General features: G+C 42.1%; 1 protein-coding gene across 9 annotated transcripts in view; it reads left to right on the plus strand.

Moving 5' to 3' along the window:
• Window positions 1-16775, plus strand: part of MCTP1 (multiple C2 and transmembrane domain containing 1) — a 381506-nt gene that overhangs the window by 114888 nt on the left and 249843 nt on the right. For 8 of the 9 annotated variants that reach the window (XM_029071442.2, XM_029071444.2, XM_039911172.1 and 5 more), the window contains one exon: window positions 6546-6660. In XM_029071442.2, the coding sequence (XP_028927275.1) occupies window positions 6600-6660 (61 nt within the window). In that variant the 5' untranslated portion in view covers window positions 6546-6599. Of the gene's footprint in view, window positions 1-6545; window positions 6661-16775 lie in introns of those variants that run through there. The other variant, XM_029071445.2, reaches the window with a different exon arrangement.

The following is a 16775-nucleotide window of genomic DNA, read 5'->3' on the forward strand; positions in this document are numbered from 1 at the left end:
TGGCTCTGCACCTGTCAGCTGTGACCTTGGGCAAGTCACTAATCTTCTCTGGGCCTCAGTTACCTCATCTGTAAAATGGGGATTAAGACTGCGCGCTCCATGTGGGACATGGACTCTGACCAGATTAGCTTCTATCTATCAGCACTTAGTTGAGTATCTGGCATGTAGAAAATGCTTATTAAATACTATTTAAAAAAAAAAAAAGAATCTCCCTGTGAACTGCAAATCTTCCTCTTACCATTGGAACAGTCTTTTTTAATTGTGACCTCAGTTGCCTAGCTTGAGTTTGGTGGTTTTGTTTCCTTCTAGATTCTTCTGGAAAAGCTGAAACTCAGACCTGAGCTGGAGAGTATCGTTTGATTCTATACCAGTTTTGGAAGTTTCCAATCTAACTTTAAATACCGTGGGATGAGCAGGGAAAATTACTGAACGGCTCCCCACGCCTCTGAGTAAATTTTGGCAAGAGTTCTGTTATAGAAAAGCTTTTGTGAATCTTAGTTTTGAATGAGTTTGGAAGCCGGATTAGAATTTACATTTGTAGCCAGCACCTGATCGAATAACTTCGTTTGGCTTGGGATCTTTTTGTCACAAACTGTTACTATATGAAAGTAAAACCATGAATCTGTAACTCCAGAGGAGGTTGGAAAGCATCATCCTGAGGCTAACCAGGTCAAACAAAAATGAATTTACTTGTTTTTCATTTAAAAAGTAGGTGAGTTTCAGTTTTATTCTGATGCTGATGTTCAACATTCTCAAGAGTTTTCAGATTGCTGTGAGATCTCGTTAATGTTCAGAGCACAAGTTGGGGTTCAGCTTAATGTCTCAGACCCATAATGGTATGATTTATTTAAGAATAGATAACACAACTAGGACTTCTAGTGGCTGAGCTTGTGGGGGAGTGAGAGGTTTGACAAGTGGAGGGGAGGAGGTGGGGCAGGATGCTGAGCTAAAATGGGAAAGTGAAACTTGTAGTTTGGATTCGAAGCTGGGTAGATCAGTCATTCTATTAAGCTCCGAGGCTTGGCCTACCTCTGAGTACCATTCTGATGCAAGGCCAGTTGAATTTAGGTAGGGGATTTCCAAGGTAAACAGTGAAGGACTTGAGAAAACATTTTCACTGCCCCTGGCAAGGTATTCATTTCCTGCAAGAGTTAGAGAATGGAAACAATTAGAAATCTGGCACATCTGTTTTTTTTAAAATTGGAATTCTGTTTCCATTTGGTTTAATAGAAACCTGGCCCTAGAGATAGCTCAGTGAACATTCCACGTCTATAAAATGGAGATTCAAAACTTCTTCTCCCTCCTCCTTGGACTGTGAGCCCCATGTGGTATTGATTGTCTTATACCTGTCCCAGAGTTTAGTATAGTGCTTGGCACACACTAAGCACTTAATGAATAACATTATTAATTGATTAGAGGGCTAATGTCTCTTGGGTTCTCTCTTCTACCCTTTGAGGATCCTCTCTTTTCTTTCTCTTCTCCTCCCCCCGATATCCTACTTATCCTTGTTTCTGCTCCCCTTTGGTCACAGATGAAGTGTGTTGTCTTTTGCATTTGCCCTATTCCTCTTTACCATTATATTTGTGCCTCTTTCCACCAACTGCCTAGACATTTCTTAGCTAAGGGGTCTGTACAGGAAGCATTCAAAGTTGACATGGGAGGAAACTCATGATGGGAAGAAGTGAAACTCCCAGCTCCATTTACTTTCCATATTCATATGGCTAAAATGGATAGATGATGTGGCTTCCAGGAGGTAGGTCCAACTGGACACTGATATTGGGGGAGTTGGGGAGAGAAAAAGGGTCAAGCAGGAATTGCTCAAACTCAACTTAGAATTGGGGAGGTTTGTGTGGCTCTGAATGAGAAGCATAGGCTCAGGAAGGAAGACCAGAGATAAAGAAGCCAGGCCATGACAGGAATCTGGGAAAAGATTTATGGCACCTAGGTTGGGTATGAAAGCTGCTTCAGCTGCTGTTGTCTTTTATCTGCTCTTGTCTAAGTTAACTGCTATGGGCTGAGGATGTGTACCTCAGTAAGTTTGAGCAATTCCTGCTTATTTATTTGCCACTTTTTCCTCTCTCTATCAACACCATTATCAGTGGTCAGTTAGTCCTTCCTCCTGGAAGTCGCATCTTGTACCCATTTTAGCCATATGAAAAATAATAATGAGGATGGCCTTTGAGTGCTTATTAAGTGCAAAGCACTGCTCTATGCACTGGGGGGATACAGGGTGATCAGGCTGTCCCACGTGGGGCTCATGGTGTTGATCGCCTTTCTACAGATGAGGTAACTGAGGCACAGAGAAATGAAGTGACTGGCGCAAAGTCACACAGCTGACGAGTGGAGGAGCAGGGATTAGAACCCACCACCTATGACTCCCAAGGTCGTGCTCTTTGTTAATCCATGCTGCTCCTCAAAGGAAAAAGGAAAGTAAATGGAGCTGGAGGTTTCACTTGGATCCATACCTTCTGGGCTTTTGATATTTGCCACATCCTCAACCCCATATCTTTAAATTATGCACTGTAAATTGTTTACATTAATGTACATCTCCCCCTCTAGACTGTAAGCTCAATGTGGGCAGGGAACATGTATACCAACTCTTTGGCATTGTACTTTCCCAAATGCTTAGTACAGTGTTCTGCCCATAGTAAGCACTCAATAAATACCATTGAGAGTAAAAGCGAGAATACAGGTACACCTATAATTTGTCCCTCTAACACTAACCATTCAATACCTCAGTTTCCTTTTTTTCACTGCCAACCCCTAGACCATGTCCTCTCTCTGACTTGGAATTGTTTCCCACTTCATATATTGACAGATCTCTCTTTTCCCCATCTTCAAAGCCTTACTAAAGTTATATCTCCTCCGTGAGGTCTTTCCCGACTAAGCCCTGTTTTATCCTGGCTCAGCTGCTTGTCACCTGTGTGACTTTAGGCAAGTCATTTCATTTCTCTGTGCCTCAGTTTCCTCATTTGTAAAATGGGGATGAAGACTGAGCCCCACATGGGACAACCCGATCACCTTGTATCATCCCCAGCGCTAAGAACAGTGCACATAGTAAGTGCTTAACAAATGCCATCATTATTATTATTAGCCCTCCCTTCTGAATCACCTATGCACTTGGGTCTGTCCCCTTAACACTCTGGTATTCACCCCATGCACTTGTTACATGTACATCTTATTAATTTTAATGTCCATCTCCCTGTCTAGTCTGTAAGCTCCTTGTGGGCAGTCCAGGAATTGGGCCCTCTGCCAACATATCTATTGAAACGTGATGTCCACAGAGGGTACTCAGGAAATGCTGTTCTCATACTGACTGCAGGGACTTTGCTGGGGAGGGTCTACCATCTTCAAGTTTCAGTGCGTGGGTGGCCCTTTACTCTGGTGTTGGATTCGGTGAGGAGCGATTTCACTGTTTTTTTAAAAATATGGTATTTTAAGTGCTTTCTATGTACCAGGCACTCTACTAAGCTCTGGGATAGATATATGCTAATCAGGTTGGGCAGAGTCCATGTCCCACATGGAGCTCACAAGTCTTATCCCCCTTAAGTTTTATCTCCATTTTACAGATGAGGTAACTGAGGCCCAGAGAAGTTCAGGGACTTGTCCAAGTTTACACAGCAGACAAGTGGCAGGACTGGGATTAGAACCCAGGTCCTGCTGACTCCCAGGCCTGTCGCCCTACCCTTCTTCATGGTTTTGTGTACTTCGGTCCTGTCCCCTTTGGGTCCTCTTCTTTCCAGACTGAGAGTCCTAATCTTTCCAGTCTATTCTCAGATTGAATCACTCCTATCTCCTTGATGACTTGAGTTGGCCTTCTCTGTATCTTTTCTAGCTCTGGTCAGGCGTTCTAATGACTCAATGGTCTCTGAAGCCAAAGCATGTCTGATTGATTTTCACTGAGAACCTGAGCTTTCGTGAGGCAGTGGGAGTTGGATCACCCCCTTCCCATCTTCCACCCCATGGACCCTCTCCAGGCTGTATGCTCCTGGCTTTGGGCTCTTGGCCCAATTTCCACAGTGTACCAACTTCCACAATGTATTGCAGGGTGGCTATTGATCAAACTGTAGCTCTTGTGCCATCTTAGGCTCTTTTGAAGCCATGTCCAGCCCCTAGAGATCCACCCTTGGATCTCTACATAGCCCAAGTCATCTTTCCCCCACACCCCTCCTACTTAAGACCTAAAGGCTGAACTGAAGGAATAGAACAAACTTTGCAATTGCTCCCACAAACCCATCCTATGTAACTTACCCACCCACTCCCTGATTCAGCAGACAATGTAAGATTGGAAGATGATCTTTATTTTCTCAATTCAAGATGCAGAAGCTTTTGATGATTTGTCCGTGGGTTATTCTCATTATTTTGCTATCTGGTTTTGTACAGCTGTGGGTTTATTTTTTTATATCAAATTCTCACTGTAACAAAGCTATATAAATTGGACTTGAGTTGATCCTTTTGTAATTTTGAGTTATAAAACAGTAACTGCTTTAAAATGGTTTTTATTTAATTTTATCCATTCTCATCTCACCACATAAAAGAGGAATGAATTAAATTTGCATTGGCAAAATAATTATAGGGAAAGCTGAGCCTGAATCTATTAAGAAAATCTGAGTTTCTTGAACTGGGTGATTGATCTGTTGCATTGAATGATAATGTCGGAAAGCTATCTATTTTTTTTATGGGATTCAGATAAACTTTTTCAAGTGGAATTTTATTTCCGTACTTGAATTATTAATATAGCACATGAATTATTAACATAATACATTTGCCATCAAACATCTTGGCTTTCCCTAATAATAGTAATGATACTTAAGTGCTTACTGTGTGCCAAGCATTGTTCTAAGTGCTGGGGTAGATACAAGTTAATCAGGTTGGACGCAGTCCAACAGAGAAGTTAAATGATTTGCCCAAGGTCACAGAGGAGAAATGTGGTGGTGGGGATTAGAACCCAGGTCCTCCTGACTCCCAAGCCTGTGCTCTTTTCACTAATTCGTACTTTTTGCTTTCATATTCCCAACCTGTTTCCTTACCTGCCACTTCAGCTTTTCACACCACCTGTTCACTTGGGTACTCACACCCCTCCCAGTGTACTGTTGTACACAGTTTTATACTCTGTTTTTTCCCCTCTACCTGTATTCAGTGTCTTTCCCCTCCAGTGGGCTGTAAATTCCTTGAGGACATGGATTGTGTTTCATTCATCATCATCAATAGTATTTATTGAATACCTACTGTGTGCAGAGCACTGTGCTAAAGTACAGTCCAACAGAGTTGGTAGACATGTTCCCTACCCACAAAGAGTTTACAGCCTAGAGGGGGAAATCAGACATTAATATAAGTACATGATTCATAATATATAATTAATAGATGTGCACAGTTGTGCTGTTCTGATCATCCAAGCACATAGTACAGTGTTGAGAAAGTGCTCAGAAAATACTAATGCTTGATTAGAATAATTTAAGAAGCATTATGGCCTAGAGAAGCAGTATTGCCTTGTGGAAAGAGCATGGGCCTGGGAGTCAGAGGACTTGGGTTCTAACCCTTGGACCCACCACTTGTCTGCTCTGGCATCTTGGGCACTTAACTTCTCTGTGTCTCAGTTACCTAATCTGTAAAATGGGAATTTAGACAGTGAACATTATGTGGGACAGGGATTGTTTCTAACCTGATTAACTTCTATCTACCACAGTGCTTAGTATGGTGGTTGACAAAAGTGCTTAAAATTCCATTTAAAAGAAATAAGAATTTGCTGATGATTGCTAGGTTTTATAAGCATCGGCAGCTTGTTTGATACCAGTATTCCAGTTATTTTATTATTTTCTTGTAATGAAAATTTGCTGCCCACAAATGTTGTAAAAATACAAGCAAACTTGTGTTGTATTTTCCTGTGTTAGAATTAAAAGGGAATATCTATACTCTGTAGTTCTGATGGTTCACAGATGATTTGACCAATCAAATAATTCAGCAGGCCCCCTCCTGTAGTAAAACATTTTTATTTCACTTGTTATATAGGCTGCCAGTCCCTCCTGAAGACCAGGCAGTATAAGAAATATTGAAGCAGGGGGATTGGAGTGAGAATGGCACAGTGAAGACCATTTAATGTTATGGTAGCATTACTGGTAGCTTGATTTTTTTTTTTTTTTTTTTTTTCCCCCTTCATTTTTCAGTACTGACTTTGGGTGTGTGTTCTCATATCCAGGCCACTCATGCCCCAAACGCTATATTTCTTTTATTTTTCTTTGACACAACTGCCAATTTAGTGCTTCCTGATACAGTGGCAGAGACTGGTCTTTGAAAATTTCAAATCTACTCTTTGGGAATTTCTCAAATGAGGAGGTTGGGATTTTCAATGTTTATCCCCTGGACTGTAGATCAGAACTTGCTGTGTTTATCCACTGGGCTTTAGGCCAGGATTTGCCCCATTTATGCACTGGTCTATAGAATACCAGCCATGCTCAGCAGCCCCAGATAAATTTCCATAGTTCTGTTTTAGCATTGAGGCTCCTGGATTGATTAAAATAGATATGTGTTGTGTGTTTCCTTTTCAGAGGCTAAATGCTGTTGGAACTAGTAATGCAGGTCTTCCTTCAGTGGATCCCGGGATGTACCAGTTGGACATCACCTTAAGAAGAGGTCAAAACTTAGCAGCGCGTGATAGAGGGGGTAAGAATACAATGGCTCACTGGGCGGAATTTTATTTCCACATCTGAAGTCATTATGTAAATGGAATGGAGTCTAAAGGGAAAAGAGTAGCCATGTTGGAAATTCAAGGCTATGATGGAAGGACTTGGATTGAAAAGGGGATCAGGGAGGAGGAGTAAAGGATAAAAAGGGTAGCAATCAGGAAGGGGGTATTGGTAAAGAAGAAAGAAATGAGCTATGAGTGCTTATTAACTAGTGATTTCTTGTATTTGCAATTAATTGAAATTATTTTGACAAATCTATAGGAAACTTTAAATGTGAAGATGATTAGTCATGAGAGTGGCCAGAATTCCTTTTGTAAGAGAAGATACTTATTCCACTCAGGAAGACTTTAGGACAGAGAACCTACATGAAGGAATTGGTTATCATGCTCATGATTATTCATTCAGTCATATTTACTGAGCGCTTATTGTGTGCTGAGCATGGTACTTAAACCCTTGGGAGAGCACAATACAACAATAAAGAGACACAGGCCCTGCCCACAATGAATTTACAGTGTGAAAGTGGGGAGATGGACACTGTGGGAGTCCGAGGTCATGGGTTCGAATCCCAGCTCTGCCACTTGTCAGTTGTGTGACTGTGGGCAAGTCACTTCACTTCTCTGGGCCTCAGTTACCTCATCTGTAAAATGGGGATTAACTGTGAGCCTCACGTGGGACAACCTGATCACCCTGTATCTACCCCAGTGCTTAGAACAGTGCTCTGCACATAGTAAGCGCTTAAATATCAATATTATTAATATAAACAAATTACAGATAAGTATATAAGTGCTGTGGGGCTGGGGTGCAAAGAGGAACAAAGGGAGCAAATCACGGTCATAGAGGAGAATGGAAGGGAAGGAAAGAGAGGCTCAGTCAGGGAAGGCCTCTTAGAGGAGATGTGCCCTCAATAAGGCTTTAAATTGAGGGGAGAGTAATTAGCCCAGTGGGACTCACACTCCATAATCTCTGTCGGTCATGTTGCGTGCCAAGGATAGAGGCTGCTAGGAGTGAAGCCCTTTGCTAAGTATTCATTCAATAGTATTTATTGAGCGCCAACTATGTGCAGAGCACTGTACTAAGCACTTGGAATGTACAAATCGGTAACAGATACAGTCCCTGCCCTTTGACGGGCTTACGGTCTAATCGGGAGAGACGGACAGACAAGAACAATAGCAATAAATAGAATCGAGGGGTTGAACATCTCATTAAAACAATAGCAAATAAAGTACAGGCAAGAATTTTCCATACTAGCACCTGGCCAACTTGACTAACATAGTTTCAAAGATTTGCTATAGTTCTGGAGACCTGCAAGTTGTTGCTAGGGTAACTGCTGCAATCTCTGCCATCACTTGCCGGCTAGGTTCAGTCAATCTAGTAGGAATTGATTGAGAGCCTACTGAATGCCCATCACTATACTAAGCACCTTAGAGAGTACTATAGCATCAGTAGACCCTATCTCTTATAATCCATAGCTTTTATAATCTAGCAGGTGTACTGACACTGAAATACACTACAGACGTGGGAAAGAAGAGCTTAAAGATATGTACATAAGTATTACGGAGCTGGGAGGCCGAGTGCTTATATGACATGGAAATACTGAAATGGCAATGGGAGGGGCAGAGGGTGAGAGGATGAGTAAGCGGGGAAGACCTCCTGGAGGTGACATGATTTGAGAAGGGCTTTGAAGGTGGAGAGAGCTGTGGCCTGCTGGCTGTGATGGGGTGGGAGTTCCAGGCAGGAAGAAATGAGGAAGAGGAACAGGATGGCAGGTGGGAGGACGAGAATGAGACTCAGTGAGTAGGTTGGTTGTACAAGTACACGTCTTAGTGGCCCACTTTGGCAGGGCTGGAGGGAAAGTATGTTGGGAGTCTAGTCAGTGACCCAAGGGAGGCAGGCATTATGGAGCAGCGGCTCCTGAGCAGGGCAGCCTGCCAACTCCCTGCTGACATCTTCATAGATTGCTCTAACCTAGGCTAGGGTTTCTGCCGCCTATTTCACTGGCTGTGCCAACCGGAAGGAGACTTCCAGATTCAGGCCAAGGCAGTCATGGAGGCAGGGGGAGGGAGTGGCAGTCTGTTGACAGGTTATTTTCCAGGAGTCACAGAAACACAACCCCTCTCATGCTCCTTGCTGTAATGGCCGCTGTCTCCATCTGCTGCTTCTGCTCTGGTCTGGCCTGGCCCGGCCTGGGTCTATCTGGGATCCTTGCCAATAGGCAGAGCAGATGTGTTACATATGTTTCAAACAGGGTCACGTGGCTCATTTCACACAACTGTTGGCAGGCAGTTCTGGAGTTGGCAGAGGTTAGAATCTTTTTTTTTTTTTTTTTTGCCTCTCCTCCTGTAAAATCATGCTTCCTACTCATCACCTGTAGGCTGACAATTAGTAGGGTGTCTGAAGTATTTTTTGATGGGTTTTTTGGGGAATCTGATGGTGATGTTGCGGGGGAGTCAATCAGTGGTATTTGAGTACTTACTCTGTGCATTTGGAAGATTACAGCAGAGTAGGTAGACGTGATCTCTGATCTCAAGGAGCTTACAATCTAGAGGGGGAGAGAGAATAAGTTATAAATAGGGGAAGCAACAGGATATAAGGAGATGCTCAGAAGGACTCTTCTAATGCCAACCTGTACATTGTACCTCTATCTTGCTACTGTCCCTCTACCCATGTCGTATATCTGGCTTGGAACACCTTCCCTCTTCATATCTGACAGGTGATCCCTATTCAAAGCCTTATTAAAGGTACATCTCCTCCAAGAGGTCTTTTCCTACTAAAACCTGATATCTTCTCCCACTCCCTTCTATGTCACTATTGTGCTTGATGTGCACCCTTTATTCATTTCTCCCTCAGCCCTACCACACTAATGCATATATCTGTTATATCAATTTCTGTCTCCCCCCCCCCCCCCCCCCGACTGTAAACTCATAATGGGATTAGATTATGGAACTCTGCCAACTCTGTTACACTGTACTCTCCCAAACATTTGGTATGGTGCTTTGCACACGATAAGCACCCTATAAATGTGATTGGGGTGGGGTGAGCATCGGTGTGTTACGGGGTAAGGACTTTAGTGCATAGATGATTCAGAAGGGAGGTGAGAAATCAGTCAGGGAGACTTCCTGGAGTAGATGAGATTGTAAAATGGCTTTGGAGATGGGGAGAACAGTGGTCTGTTGGATATGAATGGGGAGGGAGGGTGTGAGCAAGGGGTCAAAATTGAAAGAAGGAATAAAAGAGAATAGGATGGTGTCAGAGGAGTGAAGTTGAGTGTGTGGGAGGGGGTGAGGCACAACTGATTGAATGCCTTAAAGCCAGTGATTAGGAATTTTTGTTGGGTGTGGAGATGAGGGCAACCATGGGAGGCTTTTGAGGAGAGGGGAGATATGTAAAGAAAATTATTCTAGAAAGCTGGAATAAAGGAGTGCTGCCTCTTAAGGTTAGTGGGAAATGATTGAGGCTCTGCCCATGAATTTACCCAAGGAGTATTTCAAAAAATTCCCATTCTGTACAGAACTCTGCTTTCTAGCATTGCAGGCCTGAGATTCTGTGCAGTGCTAGTATATAAGTTCTCAGGTACAAGAAGAAACTGAAAATAGGTGAGCTTTCTTTAAATTTTCCAATAAGGAATTTCAAGTTTCTTATGAGTAAGAGTTCATGGGTTTTCAATCAACGTTTAATTTCTTGAGCTGGAGAAGCAAAGAATTGCCAAGTGACTAGAACTTTAGGAAAATACTCCAGAGAGTACAGGTGATTAGCCAATTGCTGTGGGGTGGAAATTGACTACATTAAGGAAAGGAAGAGTAATGCTTTGTGACTAATCCTATGAGAATTACCAAAAGGAATTGCTTTTACTGAGATTGGGGGAAAAAGTTTAAATTGATTTCAAACCAAAACTTTTTTTTTTAATTGTCCTCTGAATTAAACTGGTTTAGACTTGTGCTAAATGTACAGTTCAACCAGTCCCGTTTCACTAGTTGACACCTAGTTAAGATGTTTATTTAAAAAAAATAATCTAAATAGGATTTGTTCTCAGTCTGAGAGGCTGGAATTTCCCATCAACGTTATGGACAGGGAACACCAAATGCTTAGTAAAGCACTCAGCACATATAAGCACTCAGATACCATTGATTGACTTCAAATACACACTCTAGTCGGATTCTTACTTATTGCCAGTTTTTTCAGTGGGCGGGAGCAAAGGAGACAAACATCTTTGCTGTTGACTTTGACCTTTTCTCTCGATGCAGCTAGACCAGACTTCCATTCCTATAAAATCCATAGTATTTACAGATACCTCCATGGCCCAAACCATGTGTCAGGTTGAGTTCTTCACATGGTATCTAGATAGGGATTCTCTTGTCCTCAGACACCCAGAAACACCAATCATTCTTGGTATTGATCTTCTCATGAGTTTTCCTGTGTGACATTTGGTCTCCGTGTCCCTCTCAAATCTTTGGAAACCAGCCCTGTTTGTGTTCAGCTGAATAACCATCAAAGTCTCTGAGCCTGACAGACTTGCTACCATTTTGAGTCTAGCCTCTTGGCTAGGACCAAACCCAACTCTCTGAGGGTGCCAGCTTTCTCCTTCCAGTCAGCTTCCTGAATGCCTTTGGTTGAGATGGGTGATGAAGTTAAACTGTATGTTCCCACGTGACTGCATCTTGAAGAGACAGGCTTCACTCCTGAACCAGGGAAAAGCACTCCATAGAAATGCCTTGATTTCTCTTCCTGGGAAGAAGGAGGTGTTTTGTGAGTGACTTGGTGGAGGCTATAATATATTAAGCATTTACTAAGGGCTATGCACTGGGGTAGTTGCAAGATAATCTGGTTGGATGCAGTCCCTGTCCCATTTGGAGTTCATGGTCTGAGCCCCGATCGAACAACACAGGCAGCCATGATAAACGTTCTCAAGCTAACAGCTGGGCATGCTTGGGGGGAAAAAAGACAAATGAGACACCTAATTTTGCTAATTTTCCGCCTCTAAATTGCTTTGCCATCTCAGCTGAATCCATCTGCAAATTATTGTTCTAGAATGTATATGCAGGAAACGATTGGATGAACTGTCAACATGGAAAGTAAGCGTGATGGACCAAGTATGAATTAGAGAGATGCTTAGTTTCAAGCAAATCTTAGTTTTTCAAGACAAAGGCATTGGTCACTTAATCAACCAGACACATGGAGACAGGGATGTTTAATCCTGACTGGTACCAAGGAAAAGACACTGAAATAATTTAGCAAGAAAGGAAAGCGCTGTGGTTTTGGGCTTCTCTTTATACTTCGCATGTAGTACAGTGCATTTCCTCCAGTGGATGCTCAACAGATACTTTTCTACTACTACTGAGGAAGATGCCACATGCAAAACAAGATGTATTAAGGAGAGAGTAGTGAGAGGGTTGGAGTTTGAAACAGATATGAAACTAAGAGGAATTCAGGCTTCAGCAAGGTGAGGTTAGACATGCCAAAGAAGTTAGTAGGATATTGATAACTTTTAAATGACTATCCCAATGGAGTCTCCCTTTATAAATGACCAGTAGGATTCAACCTAGTCGGGAAGACTTTGAGGCCAAGAGACTGTGTACTGAAACTGATTATTGAGTTAAGAGTTTGTGTAGCACCACTCACAGGCTCCTGACCCAGCCAGTCATGTTCCCGCTGGAGCCTTAGGTGGAGTGAGCAGAAACCTTAGATACCTCACCTCACTACTCTCCTAATACAACCCAGCCCGCGCACTTCGTTTCTCTAATGCTAACCTTCTCACTGTACTTTGATCTCGTTTATCTCACCGCCAACCTCTCACCCACATCCTGTCTCTGGCCTGGAGCACCCTCCCTCCTCATATCAAACAGATAATTGCTCTCCCCCACTTCAAAGCCTTATTGAAGGCACATCTCCTTCAAGAAGCCTTCCCTAAGCCCTCCTCGCCTCTTCTCCCACTCCCTTCTGCCTTGCCCTGACTTGCTCTCTTCATTCATCCTCCCTCCCAGCCCTACAGTACATACGTACATATCTGAAACTTATTTATTTATGTATATTAATGTCTATCTCCCCTTCTAAACTGTGAGCTTGTTGTGGACAGGGAATGTGTCTGTTGTTGTACTGTAATCTCCCAAGTGCTTAGTAGAGTGCTTTGCATACAGTGAGCACTCAGTAAATGTGATTGAATGAATGAAAGCATGTGAAGCAGTAAGGCCTAGTGGATAAAACAAAGGCCTAGGAATAAGAAGGACATGGGCTGTAATCCTGGCTCTGCCACTTGTCTGCTGTGTGACCCTGGGCAAGTCATTGTCTCTTTCCACTAGGACATGCTGCTTCTCATCTAGTATATGCCTGGTATTGGGATATTTTTAATTAGAAAAGCTGATTTGATAGAGGTGCAGTGCATATAATCGTCTATAAATCTAAAATGAAAATTGAAAAAATAAAGTTGTTTACATCTGGTAAATGTCTAGATAGTGGATGTTTAAATGGCTTTAAGTTTTTGTAGTGTAATCTTTACAAAAAAAGGAAATAGTGAAAATTCAAGCAATTCAAGGTTATGATGAGAGCCATAAGGGACATGAAACTGAGGAATTAAGAATGTTTGCACTTATTCAACAACAGCAATTATCCTTTTAAGTGGTGCAATAGCTGCCCTTGATAATGCTTCTGAGGTAAAGTGAACTGCTGATTTGTGGACCCACATATAGTTGTGCTTAGTTTTCTAGTACTTCCACAGCAAGACAACCCTCTGTGTTTGCGATGCATAAACCAGATAGGGTTGAGTAAGACTGGGACAGACCATTTTCTGATCTAAGACTAACCGGACTTCTCAACCTCTTGGTGGAACCATTCTCAATAGAGCAAATGACCACAGGATAAATTGTCCTGAGCAGCAGAATGAATCATCAGATGCCAAATCATTTTTTAAAAGCCCCTTCAAGCAGGCAATTTTTGTGACAGCCAATGAAAAGACTTGCCAAAAGGCACTTTCATTTAATTTAAACATTAGCATTTGTAAAATATATTCATTAAATCCTGAAGTGGCAGTCGTCTTGATACAAAAGAAATCAAATGTCACACATCTAAATGGAGCTTAGGGATATATTAGGGCAGGTTGAAATGCCACACAAAAGACATGATTGCTACTCTGTGGATACATATAAATCAATCTAAGAAGCGCTTAGGAATATCAGAAAGTTTGGGTGGTGGTTTTTTTTTAAAGGATACTATCCCGATTTGTATTCTGAGTGGGTCAAAGGTGGATTGGAGAATTAATTCTAATGTGAAGTAGCAGTGATATTTAAGTAGCTTCAACAAGAAAAGGGTAAAATGAATGTTGCTTGAATTGCTCACGCCCTAACAGGAAAAGAGATGATGTAACTGTAAAGCTGTGTAATCTTTTTTTTAAATATGCCTCTCAGTATTTGTGTTGATAGTGTGCAGAGCCTTATACTAAGTGCTTGTGAGAGTTGGTCCCTCACTGTACATGTTTGCATGGTCCCTGACTGTAAACTCGTTGAGGGCAGGGAATGTGTCTGTTATACGGGTACATTGTACTTTACCAAGTTCTTAGTACAGTGCTCGAACACAGAAAGCACTCAGTAAATACGACTGACTGACTAGTACTGTCGTCTGCACACTGTAAGCACTCAAATGCCATTGATGGATAGCCCACAATGAAAAGCAGAGCTAGAACATATATTATTTATGAAGTATTGTATTTGAGTGATTATATCTGTGGGCAATATATGGGTAGTATGGGTAACTGATTATTTTGGTGTGCTTTTTCTTTTATCTTTGAAATGTAAATGAATAATTGAATGCAGAAGAGTAAAGCCAGCAAAGTAGGCCCAGGAGAATGAAAGTTAGTCTGTATAACCTCTGGCAGCAATCAGACGAGGGGACTCTCTGAAGTAATCTGATGTGCATTTCTAGTTTACCTGTAATGTTTTCATTGAATCATTTTCTTGATGCATCAGAAGTGTCCCTGCGCTCTTGGGACACAAATGAAATAACTTTGTTCTAAGTAGAAATAAGATATTTAGTTAGGTTGCATGATTAAGCAGGCTCTTGTGTGGGAAGGGCAACTCTCAAAGATGCACCTGAAAGTTTAGTCTTTAATGTGAGCAATTAGATTTGGCATCAGTACTACTGTGAGGTTGAATTTATAGCTCATAGTCCTTCTCTGATTAAGCCCCTATCTTTGTGGTTCTTGGAAGTGATCGATGCAAACCCGCTGGAAAATACTTGTGCAAAATATAGGTTTTAAGGGCATTAATAGTCTGGTTGATTGGGGGAAAAAATGTTTTTGTTGGGACAAATTCTTCCCCCCACCCCCACCCATCATCACCACTTTCTCGCCATCAGAGCTACAAAAGGGGATTAAATTGAAGGAACTAATTCTATAATACTCTGCCAAATTATCAGTACGATGCTCTGCCCAGTAGGCACCTTATACCTATGAATTATTGCATCTTAAACAATATTTTTTATTGTATTTAAGCATTTTTCATGTGCTAAACACTGAACTAAATGCTGGGGTAGCTACAAGCTAATCGGGTTGGACACAGTCCATGTCCCACATGAGGCTCACAGTCTTAATCCCAATTTGCAGATGAGATAACTGAGGCACAGGGGCGTGAAGTGACTTCCCCAAAGTCATGCAGCAGACAAAAATACCATAATTATTATTAAAGTGCTTAATACGTGCCAAGCACTGTTCTAAGCGCTAGGGTAGTTACAAGGTTGGACACAGTCTCTGTCCCTCATGGGGCTCACAGTCTCAATCCCCATTTTACAGATGAGGTAACTGAGGCACAGAGAAGTGAAGTAACTTGCCCAACGTTACACAGCAGACAAGTGGCGGAGCCAGGATTAGAATCCATGACCTCCAACCCAGTTAGTTCCTTCTGATTCCCAGACCTGTGCTCTATCCAGGAAGGCCACAATGCTTTGAATTCATAAAGATAAATTTATGATTTCACAATTTTCAAGTTATTTTCCTAGTGCTGATTACAATTTGAATGAATAGTATCAAGATTGCAATCAATCCTTGATCATTTCTAATTTGATATGGCTGTGTTTGAAGTTTAACAGCTTGCCTATTCAGCTTTCCATACAGCAGCAGAGCAAGTACTGTATCATGGCCAATCATTCTTTTAATTACTGTGTAGATTGGTGACAATAGCTAACCGTTTTTGTCACATGGAAAAGCCCTGGGAAGTTGCAAATTGTAATTCTTCCTTCTCAGTGCAAGCACTTATCCTATCCAGCCTTGATGATTTTATCAGCCTCCTTGCTAACCTCCCTGCCTCCTGCGTCTCCCCACTCTAGTTCCATTTTCCATTCTGCTGTCTGAATCATTTTCCTTCAAAAATGTTCAGACCATGTTTCCCCACTCCTCAAACTCCAATTGTCGCCCATCCACCTCCGTAGCAAACAAAAACTCCTCACCATTGGCTTTAAAGCACTTAATCACCTCGGCCACTCCTACCTTACCTCACTACTCTTCTACTACAACTCACCCCACACACTTCATTCCTCTAATGCTAACCTCCTCACTGTACCTTGATCTCGCCTGTCTGGCCTCCGACATCTCGCCCACATCCTACCTCTAGCCTGGAACTTCCTGCCTCCTCATATCAGATTAATTGTTCTCCCCCATTTCAAAGCCTTATTGAAGCCAAGAAGCCTTCCCTGAAGAAACCCTCCTCTCCTCCTTCTCCCACTCCCTTCTGTGCCCCTTACTGACTCCTTCATTCATCCTCCTTCCCATCCCCACAGCACTCTTGTCCCATCTGTATATATCTGTAATTAATTTATTTATCTATTTATATTAATGTCTGTCTCCCCTTCTGCCCTGTGAGCTGCTTGTGGGCAGGAGTGTCTGTTGTAATACTGTACTCTCCCAAGCGCTTAGTACGGTGCTTTGCACACAGTAAGCACTCAATAAATACAACTGAATGCATGAGACCTAGTCAACCTTATAAAAATGGCATCCTTCCACATGTGTAATGAGAAGTTTTTACCTCCTACTTTTCTGAAAGTGTTTACTAAATGTTCTAGCAAAAACAATGTGCAGGAAACAGGATCAAGTGCCGGGAGGAAGGGCAGCTGATT

Source organism: Ornithorhynchus anatinus, chromosome 1 (genome assembly GCF_004115215.2).
Source record: "Ornithorhynchus anatinus isolate Pmale09 chromosome 1, mOrnAna1.pri.v4, whole genome shotgun sequence".
NCBI lineage: Eukaryota > Metazoa > Chordata > Mammalia > Monotremata > Ornithorhynchidae > Ornithorhynchus > Ornithorhynchus anatinus.